The sequence below is a fragment of the Perissodus microlepis genome, chromosome 18 (genome assembly GCF_051167445.1).
Source record: "Perissodus microlepis isolate ML-2025 ecotype Zambia chromosome 18, ASM5116744v1, whole genome shotgun sequence".
In the NCBI taxonomy this organism is placed as follows: Eukaryota; Metazoa; Chordata; class Actinopteri; order Cichliformes; family Cichlidae; genus Perissodus; species Perissodus microlepis.
The window spans coordinates 23174739-23197413 of NC_140478.1; the positions used below are offsets into that span (position 1 = coordinate 23174739).

At 37.7% G+C, this 22675-nt stretch overlaps 2 protein-coding genes across 2 annotated transcripts; one reads left to right on the top strand and one right to left on the bottom strand.

Annotated features, from left to right (window-relative positions):
• The first annotated feature begins 3700 nt into the window (after positions 1-3700).
• LOC146367903 (serine/threonine-protein kinase NIM1-like) lies at positions 3701-6920 on the top strand. Its single transcript, XM_084912986.1, has 4 exons — positions 3701-3815; positions 3991-4266; positions 5122-5390; positions 5572-6920. Exons 1-4 carry the CDS (start codon positions 3746-3748, stop codon positions 6325-6327), a joined length of 1371 nt encoding a protein of 456 aa, XP_084769112.1. The 5' UTR covers positions 3701-3745; the 3' UTR covers positions 6328-6920.
• Positions 6921-10767: 3847 nt separating this feature from the next.
• Positions 10768-13056, bottom strand: ccl25a (chemokine (C-C motif) ligand 25a). Its single transcript, XM_084912771.1, has 5 exons — positions 12980-13056; positions 12308-12393; positions 11977-12094; positions 11540-11645; positions 10768-11452 (listed from the first exon to the last, which is right to left on the bottom strand). The coding sequence occupies exons 2-5, from the start codon at positions 12369-12371 to the stop codon at positions 11423-11425; spliced, it is 318 nt and encodes a 105-aa protein (XP_084768897.1). The 5' UTR covers positions 12372-12393; positions 12980-13056; the 3' UTR covers positions 10768-11422.
• Positions 13057-22675: the final 9619 nt, after the last annotated feature.

Genomic DNA, 22675 nt, shown 5'->3' on the forward strand with positions numbered 1-22675 from the left:
ACATTCCTACATCTACACTGATGTGACTTCCTAAAATATCTGAAGAAAGAAAAACGAGGCCAATTTAAAGACAGACAGCACACAAAGTTCATCCTTTTAACTGCAGAAGTCTAAACTCATCATTTAGCTTCAAGGCCTGCTTTAGCCTGTTTTAACACATCAGAGGAAACCTTGCTTTGATTTCTATAGAGGGTACAGTGGAAAGATGTGGGATTTTGAAACATGTGGAGGAATGTGTTTCCTTGCCTTGTCCAATGTACACAAAGTGGCTCTGCCTCTTGCAGCACACTCTTTGTGTAAACAGGTTCCTGTGGTCAACATGTTTGCTCAGCACTCCCATCACTGGAAAACACAAGAAGCAGCACGCAACATTTCCCCTGGTGATTCAACATGGAACTGCATTTCAGTTACACATGAGCTGTACAGGATTCGGTTTTCTTCCAAGTCTTTTATTCATGAAAAAGATTATTCTATGGAGAAAACTTTAACAAAAAATATTACTTTTAATCTTTAAACCCATCCTTGATCTCAGCATCACACCTTCAGCTACTTACATTTAAAAGGCGATCATTTGTGTATCTGAGCGAATTTGTGTCAGTTGAGTCAGTGATTACCTTCTGCTCTACACATCACAGCTGCAGTGGAAAAGAAAATGCAAACACTTACAGGTCAAGTGGAGGACGCACAGAAAGAGTAGGAAAGGTTGCTGTATATCCATGGCTTTAGTCCAAATCTACTCCTCAGTTGCCAGATCCTGAGAGTCCTTCTGCCCTCCTCAGATATTTATAAGGGATTGAGCTTTAGCCCCAAATGTCACCTAAAATCCTCAAAGAGGGGCGGTGTCAAAAAAAAGTGAGAGCTAATCAAATTTCCATGCTTCTCCAGCCAGAAGCCAACTTCAAAGGAAATCTCTACAGCTTTTCCGTTCCTGCTGTAAGGACACACTGGCTCGAGTGTGTCGACCGGGCCTCAGCTCACGCTAATGAAGTGCTTAAGTATCCCTGAGTCATTAAAGTGTCGCTCATTCAAAGGCATTAATCATCTTTTATCTCAGGGGGAAGGTGTTTAGCACCTCTGACTTAAAACAAAATCTGTCCCAAACACATAAACACAATCAGCATGGGGGCTTGAGCCTCACCTTTAGAAAACTCCAGCACCTTTGTGTTTATTCAACATGACACCAAATGGCCAAACCCCTCAGAACTGCCCTCTGCTTTTAATCTTCACTGAAAGTGGAGAGATTAAGTACTTACAAGATAAACTTGTAGAGATACAAGTTTATGTCAATATTACTTCTGATAAAAGTGGATCTGGATGCTTTGTCAGGTCAATAAGGCCTTCTCTCTCCTCTTCAGATATCTTGACTTTAGCGTTCAGCTGTGTGGTAATCTTCACATTTTGCTCATTTTTAATTAGTATCTCGACGAGGTGTTAATCCTTCTTTGATGTGTTGATGTGATCCCCTCATTTTCACCAGGATCAGCGGATCAACGTGAAGACCATCAGCGCTCAGACACCTTTATTAAGGTGACAGCCCTACAGCAGTTTCAGCTGTTGATTCCTTTCTTTAATTTACTACACATCTCTTTGAAATTCTCTTATAATCTTGGTAATGTTACATTCATAGTTACTTGATTTGATTATGTAGATCAAAGGGTGTGTTGCTTTGCTTTTGGTTTTCAAAATAAGTTTCTGGCTTGTATTAATGCAATCTGGTCACATAGGTTATCAAGTTTGAGTCACACATAAAGAAGATTATCGGAGATTGTTTATAAAAGTCACATCCTGGTCAGCCACAACAAACCAGATGAGTTAAGCACATGCGGGGCTGAAGGATGTGGAGGATGCACCAGGGGTAACCAGGTGGATGCTATCTATCAAAAATAATATTCATATTATTGCCAGGACCAAAGATTTTCCAGCAGATCTTTGCTTTCCAACAAGATACTCAGGGTTGTCCACTTTACCTGTCTGTGGTTTTAATATTATGGCTGATCGGTGCAAAATATAGTGCAGCTTTCTGGCATGCTGTCTGATCACAATGTCCAGTATTAGGATCCCACCCTTTCCTCCACAGATGGAGGTTACTTGAGCTTGTTTTTTATGTTTAAACTTGGAAACAGCCAAAATAAAATCAGTTCAAAGGTGACTGTGACAGTAGAAAAACCTCCAGATGTTATTGGTGAGAATGACTTTCAGTTTGTGTCCATTTAAGAGTCTTTCAAAGCATTGTGTGTGCCTCTTTTTCTCACATTGTGAAGTTCTTTTGAATATAAAATACACAGGTCATTGGAATACTTACAAACCTTTGGAGTACTTGTTTTTAAATAGATAGTTTTATAATATTTGAAGAGGAAGCATAAACCATTTTTTCTTTTCTTTCTTATAGTTTTTAAACTGCATTAGGTTCAAGTCTTGACATTGGCCCATTTGGATTACCATTAAAAAACCTTTCAATCACACAACTGTATTCAATTCATCTAATGTAATTTTAACCATATGCTGACAGATCACAAATTTCTTGTAACATCATCCTGATATTGTATCAGGAAATAGTCCCTTTGTAGTTAATTCACATTCCCAGACAGATCTCTTCTTTATTAGAAGACTACAATACACGTGCTTGGATGATCACTGAGATTGTGATTGGATTATAGAGACTCACTTGTGACACGAACAAGCAGCTTATGCACGGTGACTGCCAGACGGTGCCCGTGTCCAGCCTGGGTAGCAGAGGTTGACGGGACTGACTGGTAACACATATCAGTGCGTGGGCTGTCTGGCCAAGTGTCTGTCTGGTGTCATGGTCAATGTCTGGGTCACTGCTTTGCTCTGTAGCCCAGTAACAAGGCAAAGAAGGCACGCATACTCTATTCTCACTGTTTTTAGTTTTTTAGGTGAGGGTAGGATTGCATTTTTTATTTGCAATTCTATTGGAAAACAATGAGTATTTTGAGTTATCAGTGCTGTTGTTCGCAATTTGACAAGTATGATAATTGTTTAGGTAAAATGTTTAATTAGTAATGTCAAAATGTGATCCGTGCTTGTCTTCAATAAAGGCTACAATCTGAGGAATGCATGTCCAGCTGAGCCAGCTGAAGATGCAGTAATCACCCTGCCCCAGCTGGCTGACCCCTAACAAGGATATACAGAGGTTAGTTCATGTCTAGAGTTTAGAAGCCTCCAAATCCTGTCTATTGTCTGTCTGCGTGGGAGGAGTCCAACACGCTGGGATTACATGGCGTTATGTTGTATTTCCGGATTATATGCGAGGAGAGACACACTGCAGCGTAGGGCGAGAGCTGGTGCAGTAGCAGCATCTGGACAAGCGGTTCATCATCTAAGAAAGGATCATCAGGGGGTCCTTTTGTCCCTCTGTGGGGGGATACTCCCACTAGGTTTATATCTGGGACTCTCCACCATTTGACCTTAGAACTGAAGAAGCTTCTCGGATGAGAGGTGAAACGTCTTCAAGTAACTTAAAGAAGTCCAGACGCTTTTCTTTGCAAGCTCCTTTGACATCATCTAAGAAACTTCTTCTCTGAGCATTTTTCCTGATGCCTGCAGATGATTTTCATTTCCTATCATACTGCTCGTATTTGTTCAGACAATCTTTTTCCTCCGGTTGCTGTTTTGTGGAAATTTATTTTCTTGTTAATTTATCAACTTTTAATTTTCTAAAATATTCAACAAGACAGAAAACAAAGAAACTTGGAGGACTCTCTGGTGCCAGGCGAAAATAATCATGTATTTAAAAAACAAAAATAATGCCATAAACGTAGAAAGGAGTAAAAAGAACATAAAAGGGAAAACATGTGAGTACAAAGATGTTTTTTTTTGTTTGATTTGAACATTTTTAACTGCAGGATTGCATTTTATGTGTACATGTCAATTAGATCAAATCCAATACAGAAATAATCATTCAATAATCAAGTAACTCTTGTTGCATCTCACAGTATGATAACAGCTGGATTCCCTTCTTCTTCTCAGGGGCTCACTTGAAGACAATTCCTCGCCAGGAAGAGGTTTTTACCGTGATGTCTCCAAATTTGGGCAAAAAGGCAGGGACAAAAGAGAATGAGACAGGGGATGAGGCGGCGACGCAGCACACGGCATTTGGAAAGGCCTTGTATGATCTGACCCATTCAGAAAAGGTGATGAATGACCTGATATTTGGACGTCGAGTAGGGCTTTACGAGCTCAGAGGGGAGATTGGGTCTGGCAACTTCTCCCAGGTTAGATTGGGAATTCATGACCTGACCAAAGGTGAGATTTTTGATGCTTTGTCTTTTGTTACCTTCATTATCACATCTTGGGTCATCAGGTAGGAAATGACTATAAGTTGTAAATTTAAAATCATTGTTATTATATCACATATTTACATCAGAAATAATCCAGTTTACATAAAGCTTTACTTCCTGTTGTTATCATAAATAATATTATGTTATTTAAAGCAGAAAACAGTGTGTGATCCACATTCGTTGAAGATAAAATATACAATTAAAGTGCCGGTGTAATGTTGAATTGCTCAGAAAAAGCTACGTCTGCCATTTATCTCATACATGAAGCAAACATTGGCAATAAACTGAGTTGTATTTGGCTATCAGCACTCAATACATAAATATGTGCCCGATTGATCCTAATTAACCTTTAAATTACACTGCATTTCCCAAAGAAAAGATGTACTACAAGAATGTGATAAAGATGTAAAATCAAGCTTTTCAGGCATTTTATAAGGGACGTCTTTCTTAAGTATCTCTGTTATTTATATATGCTGCAAAGTACACGGGGGATTTTGTGCCAAATGACCTCATTCACCTGTTAGATGTAAGCTATCAGTTGAATGCACAGACATCACTTCAGTCAGTCTGGGTCACTGCAGATGTCAGAAGACAGCTAATCTCAGCCAGCCACTAATCCATATTGTTTTGTGCTTAGCACTCCGTGTACGTGGTGTAATATGACAATGATGCTGAAACTCGTTTGTATAGCAGATTATGCAGAGATAAAGAAGATTGAATACAGGAAAAAGGTAGAAAAGAAACTGGAAAACGTTGTTTTCTGGTTTCCTCACTGGTTTTTTTGTTGTTGTTTTTTTTGCCTTTTCCTCTCATCTTACAGAAAGAGTAGCTGTAAAAGTCCTGGATAAGGCGCGTTTGGACAAACACTCTCAGGGTCTTTTTGCCTCTGAAATCTCTTGCATGGAGAAGCTGGCCCACCCCAACATAGTACGCCTGTATGAGGTGGTGGAAACATTCAAGAGGCTCTACCTGGTGATGGAGTATGCCAGCGGAGGAGAGCTGTTCTCCCGCATCAGCACCAGGGGGCGCCTGTCAGACCTGGAGAGCAAGCTTGTCTTTTCACAGGTCCTATCTGCAGTCAGATATATGGTAAGTTCAGAGAAACATTCAGCTGATCATTGCTAAGGTTTCGTTTTGCTGGAAAATAAAACAAGTGACACTTTTAAACTTTCATGTGTTTGTATTAAAGTTCTCATATCTTAAAAAAAGTACTACTGTCAGTTATTAAATTGTAAAATAACTTTAACAGTCTTTCTTTCTCTTTTTCCAGCATGATAATAATATCGTCCACAGGGACCTGAAGGCTGAGAATATCTTTTACACCAGCACATACTGCATTAAAGTGGGTGATTTTGGTTTTAGTACATCCTGCTGCCTCAGCGATGTCCTCTACACATCCTGTGGTTCTCCGCCTTATGCAGCCCCTGAGCTGTTTAAAGAGAAAGGCTACATTGGTCAGTACGTAGATATCTGGGCAATGGGTATTTTGCTTTACTTTATGGTGACTGCCACAATGCCATTTAAAGCCAGTAACACAGGCAGGCTTAAGTGCTGCATCCTGCATGGCTCTTATACAATCCCCTCTTATGTACCCCAGTCATGCCAGGATATTATCAAGGGCCTCTTGAGGCAACTTCCACTGGATCGCCTAACTATGACACAGATCATGGAGAGTGACTGGATGAGAGGCATTGAATACCCTCAGGCCTATGCACCTTGTAGATCTACCCCCTTTCATCTGGCTGAACCCAACTACATCCTGACGTCAGATGATCTAAATTTAAAAGCAATGCTGGAGGATCTTGGCATCACCAAAGTTCATCTTCTCAACAACAACCTAAACTTGCAGAGCCCCATTACTGGTGCATATCGGATTTTGCTACATCGAATTCAGAAGAGGAGGTCTGTGGAAGCTGTGGGTTACATTCAGACATGCACCAGAGAATCTCAGAACAGACTCAGATGGAGAGCAGGTTCAGATGGCTTGCTAAACAAGCGCTACTCTGTGGTCTGTGTCATCATGTAGTTTTTGTTTCTTAAAGAAATTAAAGAGTACAGCACCAGCTTTGGAAAACTTGGCTTAGTTTCCTGAAGAACAACCATGAGATGAGAAGAGGGGTACAATTACTATCTATCTATCTATCTATCTATCTATCTATCTATCTATCTATCTATCTATCTATCTATCTATCTATCTATCTATCTATCTATCTATCTATCTATCTATCTATCTATCTATCTATCTATCTATCTATCTATCTATCTGTTGTCATATGGAGCTGCTTAAGGGGTGAAATGGTTTCATTTTTGAGTTGTTTTTGGATAGGACGTTATTGTAAATGCCAGTGTACACACCGACACACTCTGTGACCATACTTGGCACTCTTTTGTAGCTTTAACGAAGTGAGCATTTAAACCAAATGAGCCTGACAGAAATATTATGAGGGCTGACAATAACCCAGGTTCATCCATCGGTAAGGTAACAGGAATGTGGAAGTATCAAAACCCATAAATACATGTTCATTTTTAAAGGAGCAAAGTCTTGATTGGTTTTAACAATACGTGCATGTTTCTGTGTTTTGTTTCACAAGATCATAATACTCCATATATCTGAATTTTAAATATGATTTTAATGTGTTTGTAGGGTTTTCATTCATCTTTTCCCGAAGCTTAGATTCTTTGTTTTATTAACTCTTGGACTTTGAAAAAAAATGAATTCCATGTTTATTCATTTCAAATAAAATTACAAAGCAAAAAGCAAAATTACCTTGCTGACACAGTAATGTGTAGCTTGCCCAACAATGTTTACTTTTAAAGTAGACACAGAGATTTATATCTAAAATTAGAGTTCTCTCAATTGCAATTTTTCTGTCCAATTTTAGTTTTTTTTAAGTCTGATCTCCCGACACCGATTTTTGCAGATTTCCATTTTCTTTCTAAAAGCCATAACTGACCATTTTTAATGCAAAATATTATTTTAATAACATTATAACTTTCCTAAAACTGTATTAAGTTAGAGGATCTTCTCTCAATTAAAAAACAACAACTTAAGTGCTCTGCTACTGGAAGTTAGTGCAACTGAAGAGGAGTTTGTGTGCTGTGTCACCTTTACCTGACTAATTGTACCTTACAAAACATATGTCAGTTACTGACATCCTTTACCAGTATGACAGGACATCCACCCTCTTCTCTGTTTTGTCTTTTGTCCACTTTCCAGTTAGTGCTTTGACGCTTTGCTCATACCCAGGTTGCTAGATATGTACTCTGGCCAGCTCTAGTTTTAGCCATTAGCTTTTTAAAAATGTTCATGTTTAGCTGTGTGAGGGTGATTTAAGCGTCTGATTAGGTTTGATGCTAAACCATATACTTGCACAGTTGTGTGCATGTTATGCTAACATGAAATACACCGGCTCATAAGCAGACTTACAGTAGGTCAGTCACCATTCTGGGCTGAGAAAGCTGAGAAATTGATGGATTGCAGTTCCTGGGCAGCGCATTGGTGCAGCATGACTGAAAATTATTGACTTAGACCAGCGGTGGGAAATTTTCCCAAGGGCCCATATGAAGCACCAATAAACTGAAGTCAGTTCAGATCAATATTAATTTTATTTTTTTATAAACCACTACTGGTAAGGGTAGATCTTACAATTTAGTAATGAAATTGTGAAATAGCATAGTAAAATACCAACATTTCACTATTTAATCAACATTACCAAAACCAACTGTGAACAAATGGCCATGTTTTCTTTTGCAAAATTTCAAAAACTTTCTGTAGACTGTTACTGCACATAGTTTAGGTTTTTCATTTTTTTTCTTCTTCACTAAGAGACATCTGGTCTATTTTGGGCTTGAACAAATAGATTAAAGTCGCCTTGGATCACCCAGAGAGGTGATCAATACAGAGAGAGGCTTTGTATTTGGATTTGTTGAACATTATCACTGAAATTGTTTGTTCGTATATAACGGTAGATCAAAAGTTTATTTTAGTCACTTTATCTTGGATCTGCTTCAAAAGTTTTCCCTGTCAGATTTGGACAGCCAGTGGTTGTAACACATGTTGTAAAACAAGTTTGTCCCATTTCAGCCCGAGCCTATCAAAACTTACAAATCACTCCTTCTTATAGTCCCTTTCACTGAGTGCATTGATGCCAGCTCATGCATGATCTTAAAGTCGGTCATTATCCAACATACAAAGATGTGCTGTGTCGTGAACATTGCAGCTCTCATCCAGAGCCAAGGAGAAAAAGTCAAATTATCTCCTTTGTTTATGAACTGAAGCTCCAGATTTCCCACAATATCCTCGATCTGTTTTATTTATTTATTTATGTATTTATTTTGGTTGCCTATGAAGCACTCTGGTTGTTTTAAATTCTTTTTTTCTTGGGCCATTATAGTGCCATTATAGTCCACCAAACTTTCTTTGATAAACACTTCAAGTTCTCCTTTTTCTCCACAAAATAAGCACAGCAAGTTTACTTTCAAGTTCAGTAAATAAATATGTAAAAGTCCATGTATTCTTAAAAACTCTGCATTTTGCCTCAGTCTTTCTTTTTTTAATGTGAACCGTTATCTCTCAGAAATAGCACGCTTACACCTGTCATAAATAAAAGGTACAAAGTTGTGTTGTGATTTCCTTCCTTCAGGCCATTCTTTGATGGGAAATCTACCAAAGAGTGTTTGGTGGTTGAAACTGCACGTTTGTCCAGTCATTACAGTTCTGTTACATATTTGTGTCACATATTAGACAAATATTTTTCATTCACTGCATTCACTGGTCAGAGTGAAAGTAAGTAGCTGTGGTGACAAGCTTGGGAGTTTGATTAAAGTCTTAAATTATCACAGTAATAAATATAATGTCAATTTCAAATAACTTTTCTATGTGTAATCTTTTGCAACTTCTTTCATCTAGGTACTTGATTTGTTTCCCTTTTTTACATTTTCATAATAACCATGATTTATAGGCATCACTCATGTCTCTGAGTGATAGATGAGTGCCGCTTACCAGCAGCAGTTAAAAAGCGAAGATGAACAGCGGAAAAAAAAGTCTCTACTCAAGTTTTTTTAAAACATAAATTCCTCTGCTTCTCTAATATGTGTTCAAACACCACTTTTCCTGTAATGCATCACTTTTGTTTCAGTGTAGGGTGATTTTCCACATGTTTTGATTTCATGTTTTTCCCCGTCCCCCCCTCTTAAACAAAGATGCTAAAATTTCTGCTCAGGCTGCCAACCAGCCAGCTCTTTCTGCCTCAGCATGCACATTCATCAGCATTACTGTTGTATAAACACGAAGGAACAAAGCCTCAGCAACGAAAACCTTTTTAAGCTGCAACCCAATTCTTTGACCTCCAATGGTGGTACAACTACTAATCATACTCGATGCAATTTTGGATGTCCATCAATATTCTTTATGCCACCGATGTCTCAGTAATTATTTTGTATTTGTCAGACTATCAATCACTTTTGCCTTTTGGCTAAGTTGGCAACCTTTTCAAACAAATACTTCAACTGCATGCAAAGAAGATTCGTTTTTTAAAATCTCAATTGCCCTGTGCTAAAAAGTTTTTGTTCTTTTTTTTTTTAGCAATACCAATTTTAGCAATACCAATCATTCTCACTTCTTTCTCACGTGCACATTAGCTGTCAGCAGTGTTCGTATTAATTCTTTAATCAACAAACACAAGAAAATTAGTACATGAGCCATACTTTACCAACTTGCTTCATCTTGTTGCATGCAAGAAAAAAAAGGTCTCTGCAGAGCAGCATTGTGTGAAAGCACCTACATTACTCACAGCGAGATTTTATCGCTTGCAAGTCTCAGCAGTAGCACAGATCAATGAATGTGCCCAGCACTGTCAAATCAGATCATACTGATGTTAATCATCATTCACAGATGCTTCATTGAAGATTTGCCTGTGCCTGATTTCTTTCTCGAGAATTTCCTTTTTGTTTCCCTCCTTGTGTCAGAGGATTTAAATCTTGATATTACAGTCGCTTATTTTGTTATTATTAAACTGAAGAATTTGTGCATTTTGTGCAAAGCAATTCAATTTGAAGCTCCACTAAAAGCTAAGGAAGGAAAAATAGAGAATGCAGCAATTTTATTTGTTGGAGGTGGACAAAGACTATCAGAGCATGCAATGGCAAACCATGTGCATCCATCACTCTAACACAAACTTTAATAGTAATCTCTGTACTGCAGTCTTTGTATTATTGAAGTAGTAGTTAAACGTCAAGGTCTTTTATGATTGGGGCTGTTTACTAAAACTGATGTTTAGGACTGCACACGCAGGATTAGAAATGTTTTATTTGAATTAAGTAAGGGAGGAGCATTAAAACAGCCTCATGAAATCTCTTGAAGAGACCGCACATGTAGACATAAATACTGGCACAGATGGTACGCAGTATGAAAATAATATGATAATATGCATTTACCAAAGGTTTTTAAGTCCAACTTGTTTATTTACTCAGACTTAAATTCATCCCAATCTGCATATACTGTGATTAACTGTGTGACAGCAAGAAAACATCAAAGCCTCTGTGACCATGATACAAAAAGTTATGTTTATTTGAGTACATATACTGTAGTAAAACGTGCAAACAAAATACATGAAAATATATGAAAAGATTAACATTTAAAACATGGACAAAATTATGACTCCTATTTTATTTTTGCTGATTTCAAAAAGTAATTAAAGACATCTGGACATATTACATAAGAGCCAGCTATTCTAAATAGTACAACATTTACACTCAATGACAATTTAGATTATTAAGCAGCTTGTTGAATATCTCATGTCTTAAAAGGCAAGAAACAGTAGCAAATATTTTCAGTGAATTCATTGAAATATTTCCAGCCATGCATTGATATTAATTCTTCTGTGGCCATTTAGCTCGAAGAGTCCAACCCAAAAAGAGAAAAGTGTCGAAACTTTAAGCGTTTGACCCTTATATTTGCACAGAGTGAAAGCAAAAGTAATGCTACAAGATTTCTTGGCAGGCTTCCACAACTGCCTCCCGTAAGACACCATAAAAACCACCATAAAACCACACGTTGCTCGTTTATAAGATAGCAGATGGCAGAAAGATGAACGGGGGCCAATGTTAGCTGGCAGCTGCCCTCAGCCTCTCCTTGAATGTCGTCGACGTCGCTGTTAAGAACAGAGACAATAGTGTGAACATCAGTTTTTCAAATGCGCAAGCAAATCCTCAGGCCGCAAAATGGTTTTAGTAATTACCATATTACTGAGCTTCTCTGTTCTCTCGTCAATTTTTTTCATCAGTTCCTTTACCCACGTTTCTTTTGGGTCTGTGCAGAGGATACGGCCCCTCCTCATGGTGAAGCTGAAAGATAATTGGCACAGGTGAGGATTATTTTTAGCATGCAAATAAAACAGATATGGGTTAAAGAAAAAATCACTGCGAGTTCAGAGAGGTTGCTGTGTTAAAGTGCTAAAATGGAAGTTTTGTATGTACGTTCACTTTCCACTTAGATTTTTGCTAGTTTCACTGTAATTATCATTATTATAATATAACAATGAAGGGGGTATTTGTCAGAGGAACCCCTTAAAGACATCATGTCATGGGTGCTACAGTACAGACGCAACCAGAAAAGCATTTTTGTGACTGTTTATTTAACAATAATAACGTCACTATTTGTTGTACATCCACTTACATTACAGCTGGGATGTTGCAGCCTCCATCTGTCTTCTGATGTCTGTACTTCACTGCGTGTTTTTGAGCACTGGGGCCCATTGATCTCACATACTTTAGACAGCAGTTATCATAGGACACTGAAAACATAAAATCACCATTTAACAACATGATCAAATTTGCACAACAAAGATATATTGTTTAAGACAAGTACACAGTGAAGCAACATCTACCCACGCACACACTTCAGCAATAAAACAACCTCCTTTATCTCTGCTGTGTCTTCACGCCTCTTTATTGCATGCTGCACATATGACACTGTTTTCAGATTTCTTTCTTTAAAATTGCTGTACCTTGTGCCAACGCCAGACAGACACAGGAAAGGATCAGCAGGAAGAACAGAGTGTTGAACCGCATGGCGAGGTCTGTTGTGGCAGCGCTGAAAAAAAAATATAGGTTTATACATATAAGAAATATAAGTTTTTCCCTGCAATCAACATTGTAGGCCTTATCACTCTGTGGTTATGGTGCCTCAACCCCTCCCATGCATTCATGATTTACATCTCAAACCTTGAACCTTGAACAAATATTGTACATTAACTGGACTTGTTACCGAAATGTATCATTAATCTTTTAAGCTCAGCTGGTAAAGAAATGTTACCCTATTTGCAAAAATAGGACTACTTAGCTTTGGCCATTAGACCACAAAATGTGAATTAATATGCATCAAATGCCCAAATGTGTTAAGGAAACAAGATTCAAAACAAATAAACATCAAATCAGTTTCTATTTGAATCTATTCTATTATCTATTTAAATGATTTTATAGCAAAATGTGTTATAAGATCATTACTTTCATTTAAGTATTCTTACAAATACTGCAAAACTTACTGAAACTAATCAGATGCAATACTAATATTACTATACTAATAAAATTAAATGATAATAAATAAACCTATAATTAGGGAGCATCCATGTGAAAACCGAGCGCAATGTCTGTTTGTAAAAACGAATATGATAACTCACCTCCTGTTCTCCAGGTGTAGACTGAAGCTCTAACGTTGTGTCTATCAACTTGTGCAGGCACAGCACGCTTATAAAGACACTCAGGGGCAGTATCATATTTCCATAACCTTTGTACCAAGACTTTTTTTTAACTCTTGTTTGATGAATGCCTTTAAGGCGTCAGCCTCAGGTTTCTTGATTGGCATTGCAATTTTATGTTTTGCTGATTTTTTCAAAAAAAAAAAAAAAAAGTAAAAACACTTGAATGAACTTGCACTGATAGAAACTTGACTTTTTGCATTTTCGTGCAAAGGCACGTGTCTGTGAGGGATCAAGCTGGTCAGGTGCAATGCACGCTGATTAAAAAGACTGGTTTTGCTTATGAAAGACAAGATTGGGTCAATATAACGATAAAAGGTGAAACAAAGAGTGACATGTCCTCTAATACTGATCAAACAAAGACAGCAGTTAGTTTCCAGTAACTAGGTGGATCCCAGTTTATTTCTCATGTTGTTGACATGCCCTACTTTGGTGCCTTTAAAAAAGTTCACGCATTAGATCATATAATTTTTCAGTCAATCAGTCATTACCAGCAAAAAAAATCCAAGTTAGAGCACGCTTAAATGAATGCACAATAAATGCAAACGTTTGTGCTTATTCTCTTTAAAAAAATCCTATTTGTTTCGTTTCATATCTTTCACGTGGTTGTCAGTGCCACACCTGCCTCAGTTGCATTCAAACAGACTGCCGGCGTGTGAAGGCGGAGGTTAAACAAATGTTTAGTGTCTACATTATGCTTTATTTATCTGAAATATACATCTCTAACTATAACATTTACTCCTATGTTGCTTGAGGCTCTTGTAATTGGAGTATGGCATATTGTACTCTAAAGGTTTCTCAATATGTAACTGTCACACTGACAGTTACATATTGAGAAATACTGTTGAATGGCTGCTGAATGAAGGTGTTAAGTGCACTCTTACTTGCGTAACTTGTTCTCAATTCTTGTCCAAAAAGTTCTGCTGGGGAAATCCTTGTACTTAACAGTATTTAATGACATTAACAGAATAACAGACTTGAACATGGGAACTTTTTTGGTAAACTTTAGGTGAATATCTACAACAATGATCCCTGGGCTTGGGCTCCAATACTAATCTGTGGCTGTTGACAGTTACATGGGTAACATCTAAACTGTGAATCTTGACTGTTGCTGAGATATACGGGTGGTAAGGTTGAAATTTGGTCATGAAGACATGGACCCAACCTGCTAACTAAAAATTCATGATAGTAAATTTAGAAAAAGACTGAACTAGTAGGGCTTGTCTGGAAGGGTTGCCGTGAGAAAGTTTATTCTCTCTTAAAAGAACAACTTAGGTTGGCAAAGTTACACCTAAGCAAACCATAAAACATCTGGAATAATTAGACAGATAACACAAAGTGGAAATGTGTGGCTATAATGCACAGCATCACATTTGGAGAAAACCAGACACAGCGCAAACATCTCATTCCAACTGTCAAGCACGGTGGTAGAGGTTGGAGCTTGTCACAGGATCTCCAACATCTTGCAGTGACTGAGTTGACCATGAACTCATCTTTATATCAAAGTATTCTATAATCAATGTGAGGTCATCTGGCACGGTCAAAGGTTGGTCATGCGACAGGATGATCCTAAGCACAACTACAAATCTACAACAGAATGGCTAAAAAAAGAAATAAATCAAAGTGTTGCAATGGGCCAGTCAAAGCCCAGACCTCAACCTGTTTGAAATGTAGTGGTGGTGGGAAATTGAGAGAGCTGTGCATAAATGAATCCCTGCAAACCTCAATGAACTGAAGCAACACTGTAAGGAAGCGTGGGCCAAAATTCCCCTACAACCATAAGAGATCGATGAATCTTACAGAAAACAGTTACTTCAATCTATTGCTGCCCAAATAATCAATCGTGGGTTTTACTTAGTTTTTCTACACACTGCCTCTGACTTATTTTGATTTTGTTTCTGTTAAATAAATAATGGCACAGTGTAACATGTTGTGTCATCTAAGGTTTTTTTTTAAATCATGAACTGATACATAAAACTTTAGAACTGAATGAAGGCGTACTTTCTTTTTACCATCACTCTCAAATTTGGTAGATGATTATCAGATTATCAGTTATAACACTAAAAAATATGGTTATTATTATATATATTATACAACATACAGACAGCACAGGCAGTTCATCTAAATTCACACACATTAGTATAAAAACACAATCATAGAAGCAAAACTGACATTTTTTAATATACGCACAGCACTGCTTATAGTATACCACATATGTCATATTTTATATTTATTTTATTGATAAAACTCTATTTGTAGATATTTTTAAAAATCCAAAAGAAAACAACAAAATCTACAAGTTGGCCACCACATGCAAGAGAAAATTAAATAGGTATAATTAAGTAATGAGGTTAAATAAACAAAGTATCCTACTCTCCACTGAGCAGGAGCAGACTATTACCACACAGCCATTACGGTGCAAAGGGCTTCTGTACTGGAGCGCTCTTTTTCAAGCCTAAGTGCTCTTGCATAATTGCTGAATGTATCAAACTGCAAAATCAGAGCAGTGGCTGCCACAACCATAACAGTCAAATATCCAACTAATAAGATATTTCTGTTTATGTCAAAATAAATGACCCCTTAAACAGCAAAATAAGGATTTAGTTGAATATTTAAATTCCAAAACAGAAAACTATTCCCATTTCTTGAGTCTTTTCTTTCTTTGGAAACTGGCAATTGTGTAACTTGATAAGATCTTTCTGACACGCTAACAGCATATTTACTACATACAAACATACGATTTTCCTTTAGATCTCTTGATAAATTCATCTTAAAGCCTCATTTGACTGAATCACTCTCAAACACTGTAATCTTTTCATCTGATAACATAAATCTTCACACCCCCACCTGTATTTTAAGAGCACACAGTAAATGTATGGTGTTTTTTTTCTATAGAAAAAGAAACATTTTGATGTCTATCACAGAATAAAGATGAAAGGTTTGTTGTTGTTCATTTACTCTTAAATATGTGGAAATTCCCTGCAGGTGTTACGCAAAGTTTTATTGGACCATAAAGACTTTATATCAGCATAGTTCACGAGGCCTTCTGGAAATATGAGAACTCCATTTTGACCCTTGGAACTTACCAAAAAGGGGACATAAAAAAGAGACAACAAGTCTTTGTATTTTCAAGTCATAAGTGCAGGTTTATATAACATTAATGTTGCCCAAGCTTACATGATAATAATAATTGCCTTTTAGGCTCAGATATATTGACTTCAGAACCAATATTAGTCTGATATGTGCGGTGTAGGGGATACATGTTAGCGCAACATTAAACGCTTGTTTACATTCTTCAGTATTCTCAGAAAACCTGACTTTAATGTGGGAAACATGAGCTGTAAGAGTACATCAGGATGTACATGCATCTTCCCTACAGTCATATTAAGTTCTGACAGATGATAAACTTTGCATTAAAGATACTTGTCAGAATCCATCTATGCATATCCACCCATGTTAATTCCTGACAAGAGGCTCCTGCGGCACATTTAGAAGGATTCTTTTTGAACGCCCTGTGACAGGTACTAATGAGCCTCAAGCGGCTAAGTGGACATCTGATAGCACTCTTCGGTGTGAAGCGTGCCACTGACCTGTCCCTTTTTTTTCTTTTGTGCCTGCAGGATACTTGTGCTCACTTCAGTTATTTACTGCTCCCACATGCAACCTGCATGTGTCGTAAAGAAAGAATCTGCATTTGATGCCACCCAGGCTCTAAAGACGTTTACATACGTTCAGATTGCGCTGATTAAATTGTCTCTATTTTTTTTTTTGGAGGGGCAATTCTGGTCTTGCAGTGAATATTTCATGTTAGATGTGCGGGTTTGATCACAGTACAATTCAACTGAACATTCATTGGCAAACCAATGAGTAACTTTCTAAGAAAAAAAAGGTTGTTGGCTGTGCCGAGCTCTGTTCCTGTATGTGACTGCATATTTGAAAAATCCTGATGGATTAATGGTATTGAGTATTTGTCAGAAGATGATGGTCTGCTGCCAAAGCTACTTGGACTCTGTCTGTGCAAAGATGCACAGTGTTGTCTTCAGCATTCCCGTCAGATAATGTGATATGTTGTTTTATCCCTTCATTATCGCTGTCATTTAACATCTCCAAGACAACATTTATCATTGTGTGAGAAACTTTACTTTGGCACGCAGTACAAAAAAAAAAGAAGCAGCAGCATAGATGAGGACAGGGCTTTTTACTCGCTGCAGACTGAATAATGATACTGATTTAACATTTACTTCTCTGGCAACGATCCATTTGTAAACTGCAGTGTACCAAAAAAAGGAAAAATGAAAGCAAACACATGGGAAAGCTATCCAAAACAAGTTAGCTTCTACTATTTCTTTTTCAGTTTTATTATTATTGCTTTATTTTGAAGCAAAGGTCAAGGAGTTGCAAATCCGTCCTTTCTTTCCTTCCTTCCGCTCTTCCTTTCTTTTGCCTGTGAGGAGGCCTTCAAAATTCATTTGAGGTTTAAATTTTAACTGACTGCTTTCTGGAAGGAAAAATAACCGACATGATCAAAAGGTTCTTTAATCTCAGGGGCATTGATTTGTGCCGCAAACGTCACTATGATTCGGCCTTTTTGCTTTTCATGTCAACATTAAATCAACATAGAAAACAGGAAATGAATACAACAAACAGGCGTAAGTTTACTATAATCTTACAGGCCTCTGCAATAACAAGTATTTTTTATTGTCTTTTGATGTTAGGTTAGGACATCAGACCTTCAGTAGCCAGTTGCAAGTGCAATAATGAGATTTTATATATTCATAAACATATATAAACATACACAAAGCCACCTCTAGAGATGCAACAATTTCCCAGAAGTTCCGGGAACCTTAATGGCCTATTTCACAGAAGATTTATTGCAGTATCAAAATAAAACCTGATTGTGATGGCAGAACTGACACAGACCACAGTGGCAGACAAATCTATGTGTGCATGTTATGTAGTAATGTGGATAGTAAGATTAGGTTAATGCATATTCCTGTCCTGTCCCAGACCTGTAATTTATTCCATCCATATATCAGCGATGTACTTCGCTGAGGGTTGCGGGAGCTTGGATTCTGTTTGAGCTATGACTGTGAGACTGTGAGAGGCCAGACACAGGTCACCAGTCAATCACAAAGCTGACTCTAATGATAGATGAATAATTTTACACCTGCAGGCACTTAGAGTTGTCTGTCAGAGTCTGGAAAAAATGTATTGCAGACTCAGGGAGAAAATGGGAACACTTGGAGAACACTTCAAACACATTTGGCACACTAGAAAACCCAAAACAAATAACCAAATATGCACATTTTTTGCAGGATTCGAGTTGAAATGAAAGACAACACTGCTAAACTTTATGGACCAAAGAGTATGACACATTACAGCTGTAGACCATGGACCATGGAAAACCAGAGGATGAAGCTCCCAGTGCACTGGATTTGTGCTGATGTTAACGCCAGAGGAGATTTGAAATTTCTAAGCAATATATGCCTCATCACTCATCAAGCTCACTCTGTAACTTTACGGTGCTGTGGTTGCTAAACATTTCCACTTTGCAATAATATCACTGACAATCAATTGTCGAGTGTCTTGGAGGGAATCCTGCAACATTACTATGGTTGAGCTGTTTAGAATGACTCATTCTTTTACAAATGTTTGTAAAGGCAGGCTGCATGGCTAGGATCTTTTATATGCATGTGCCAATGGGGCAGAAAACAGCTGAATTCAAAGACTAAGACATGAGGCCCAATACTTTTGTCCATATAATGTGGCTACGTTGAGCATTTTTGGAGTTTTTAATTTTCCCCTAGCACTTTTATTTTATTCTAATGTATTACACAATCAGCTCTGCCCTTCAAATGACAAGTTTCAGTAGATAAGATCCAACATTATACCACTGACCAAATAACATGGTTTTGGATTTTGTGGAAGAAAGTTACATAACCATAATTACCCCCTGTTTTTGTAGGGGACTCCCCCAAGGGTTTCATCTTTAGGTATTAGTTACAAAACTCTGGAAAATGAGAAGCCTGTTATGTAAAAAGTATTGTGAATCTTGGACTACTTCAAAGTAGATGTTGTCATTACACAGATATTACACATATCAGGAAGGGAGAAAGTCAGGTTTTGCACCACGCATGGATTCTGACTGAAAGACTACTTTTTACCCTCCTAATAATGCTACAGGATCTGCCATGATGGGTTTTGACTCGTTATGATAGAAACACCATCGAATGCATTAGAGTTTGGTGAGCGTTACAGAGCCAGTTTGCTATTCGTACGCAGGGGAGTGTGTTCCAACTTTTGAGCGAGGGGTGTTTGTTGCCCATAGACGCAAACACAGTGATGCACAGTGGACATTCGCCACACCAGTGGATAAGTACAAAAGAGAAACTGATATGACCCAAAGCAGAAGCCAAGCTCGTCTGATGGATGACAGCCCTCAGCAGCAAAGAGTATAAACACATGCAGTGGCTTGTTTGAGGGGAGCCTGAGGGGAAATCTCAAGCACGATTATTTCGATTATTATTACCAACTTTTGGTCAACTCAGGCAAACTCTTATGAAATGTCCTCTTTTCAGTGTTCCTTAGCCACATTTGAGCAAAGAAGGCAAAGATCTGGTTTGTATTTATGACTGTGTTGTATTTAACTATTGTTTTATGCCTAACTTACATTTCTTAATCTAGTTCATAACTAAGCAGATGGCTCTGCCTGAAATGCAGGGAAAGACCATTTATTGGAAGATGAAAAGCAGGGGTACTTACCATTATCACCAAATAATGAATCACGTAATACCAATATTCCCACATTACAACATTTCCTATCGTAACAGGATGATTATCCTGTTATCTTCAGGAAGAATGTTGTATTACGATAAGAGATGGTCTGGAAAGTTTAACAAGTGCTATGGGAAAAGCAATTTCAAGTTGGCTCAACTTACAAAAGGCTGATGAACATATAGCTGCTAACAAAGGCCTTTTAAAAGAAGGCTAAAATTATTAACATTTTATTATTAGAAAGAATTTCAGATATTTTCAATTTAATTAAACATTCTCACCATAAAAACACATAGTGTCACAGCTTTGCCTTCACTGTCTGAGCATGCACTATCTGTATTTTATGATATTTTATGAACGTTTAAGCTCTAAGAGTGATTCTTGAGCCTCTACAACCACATCAACACTTGTAGCCGAACTAAATGTGCACATGTATATTCTCAGCATTACGCTTTTTTAAAGAAAGTTTAACACAGTTGTCTGTTAAACATGAAAAGAAAAAAAAGAAAAGAAAACAACTCAGTGCTTTACATTTCACTTCAGGCACGTTCCAAACTGCCAAACTCAACACCACAAAGACTATGGCCTGAAGGGTGTACTAGAAAGTGAGATTAATGGCCTACTAAGCTATGTTGGGCTTAAAGTTGTAGTTTCTGTGTCACAGAAGTGCTTGTGATAAATTACCGTGGTAACTTATGCCAAACACATCACCTGGTCAGGTGCAGGTTATGTTTCCCAGTGTTAATTTAAAATCTTATGGAAGCACCATAGTTTGAATGATTATTTTATTTACAGCATGCAGTATAACGCAATATAGATTCTCTGCTGGAATATATTTTATATGTGCAAGAAAACCACACAATAAAGTGCAAACTGAAGGTTGCATACTTGAGTCTAATCTACAGCTAAGTCTCTTTCACACTACTTGAATTGCAGCTAAAAGAACACAGAACACACACCAACAATACCACTTCAGTCAGTGAAATTAATTTCCAACTGACTGAAATGTGACCACGCATACAACTTGAAGCAGAAAACCCGGCTTAACAGAGAATATTGACAACCCCCATAATTATACTTGATAAATCCAGGTGGGGCTTTAGGTTTTATCAAGCCGGCCAAGGTAAACAAGATGCACAAATAAGCTCAGAACTTGCTTTCGTTCTTTCTTTTTATGTATAGCACAAATCTTTTTGTTTTCAACCGCTGTGGTTTTATTGTTTTGAAACTCCTTCAGGAAACAAAGGAAATACCTTCCGCCCATATTTTTCATGATACTGTATCCAGAATAAACATATGTAGTTTACACATTTGGATATCTGCGTGAATGCTTGCTTACTATATGCACGCCAAAATTGCTTTGTACAAAGAATTTGCAAAAAGTACAAAATGCAAACAGCAAACCCCCACAAGTCAATAATTTTATTTATACTGTCACTGCAGAGTTGGTACTTCATGCACTTGTGCAGTTTATGGTTTGTGTTTACCTCATCCATTGGAGAAAATATATATTTTATATATTTATTTATCGTTTTTTACAAAAAAATATGAACTGCTTTTGTAGTTGGTGTTGTAGAATTTTGTAGTTGGTGTTGTAAAGTTGCCTGTAGTTCCAAAGCTTGTCCCGAAGCCATCAGGAAAAAATGTAAACACTGCTGACCTGTAACAGATTTGCTCAGTTGCAGTAACAGTTCGCCCTCTAGTGGAAGCAAAGTGGAACTGCACTGACAGGACACTGGAAAAGGACATTCAACGTTATTGCACATTTCTGAGCAAAACACATAGCTGTGAAAATCTCCTGACAGCTGAATAAGTCCACACGTCTAGAAAACAAAAACAGAGAAAATGGGCAGAATTCAAATTCATCCTTAGGAAAGGATTTAATCATGACCTAATCACTCCTATAATAATGCACTTCATGTAAATAATGTGAGTCATGATCACACAGTGTTTTGGTTACAGGCCTGGTAAAGTCCAAGTGCTACATCAGCGCAGAGATTGCTTAAATGTTATTGATCTATTTGTTTGTCATCTTGGTATTGCTCATTTGAGTTATTCTTTACTACTCACGATTTTTTTTTTTACTTAGGCGTGACGTTTATGGCGTTATCTCTGTATTGCTCTAGCACTTGAAATTTCATTGCTGTAGGACTAATAACAGAGTCTGATCTTATACTTATGCTATCTTAAAGAATACAGTTTTTGCGTGCATGTGTGTGTATGTGTGTGTCTATCAAAGCCAATTGGCACTGCAGTAAAGTCAGTGGTGTTGTCATGTTTGGCACTGTAAATGTGGCCTTTACAAACAACACCAATGCGTAAACCCCAGGAGAAAAAAAGGGCAATAGATTCAAACTAACAGGGCTTTTTACTATGAGGTGGCCTTGCATAAACCATGTGTATAAATGTAAGCACAGTGATTACTGGACACACATAATTTGGAAACAGGAAATATGAACGACGCCTTGGTTGTTTACCTTTACCGGGAATCTGATTAAATCACCACTTAACACGGGCTGTGGTGATGCCTTTGTGACGTGCTCGGAGGCTGTATTTTTGTTTTTCCGCCAAACCACTGTTTTCTAGGTTAAGAAACCTGAGCCATTCGTGTCATCATCTGGTGTTTATGTGCAGCTTTATCGTAGTTAATAATACCTTTAAAGTCTGTGTTGGTACACAGGGGCCTGGGAAAGCTGTAATAGTGGGTTAGGCGACCCAGGCAAACTTCAAGCTCTTCCTTTGGGCCAGCTGAATTATAAATAAGCACATAAACATATCGATAAGCATGGACATATACTAGAGTTTTGGTTTACTAAAAGAGTGGTGGCGAGGACAGGGGTCGCT

Excerpts from the sequence above, each read along its gene's own strand:
- LOC146367903 (XM_084912986.1), top strand. The coding sequence starts at position 3,746 with ATGTATTTAAAAAACAAAAATAATGCCATAAACGTAGAAAGGAGTAAA. Across the intron at positions 3,816-3,990 it reads GAACATAAAAGGGAAAACAT|GGGCTCACTTGAAGACAATT; the intron begins GTGAGTACAAAG and ends TCTTCTTCTCAG. Across the intron at positions 4,267-5,121 it reads AATTCATGACCTGACCAAAG|AAAGAGTAGCTGTAAAAGTC; the intron begins GTGAGATTTTTG and ends CTCATCTTACAG.
- ccl25a (XM_084912771.1), bottom strand. The coding sequence starts at position 12,371 with ATGCGGTTCAACACTCTGTTCTTCCTGCTGATCCTTTCCTGTGTCTGT. Across the intron at positions 12,095-12,307 it reads CTGTCTGGCGTTGGCACAAG|TGTCCTATGATAACTGCTGT; the intron begins GTACAGCAATTT and ends TTATGTTTTCAG. Across the intron at positions 11,453-11,539 it reads CAGAGAAGCTCAGTAATATG|CGACGTCGACGACATTCAAG; the intron begins GTAATTACTAAA and ends TGTTCTTAACAG.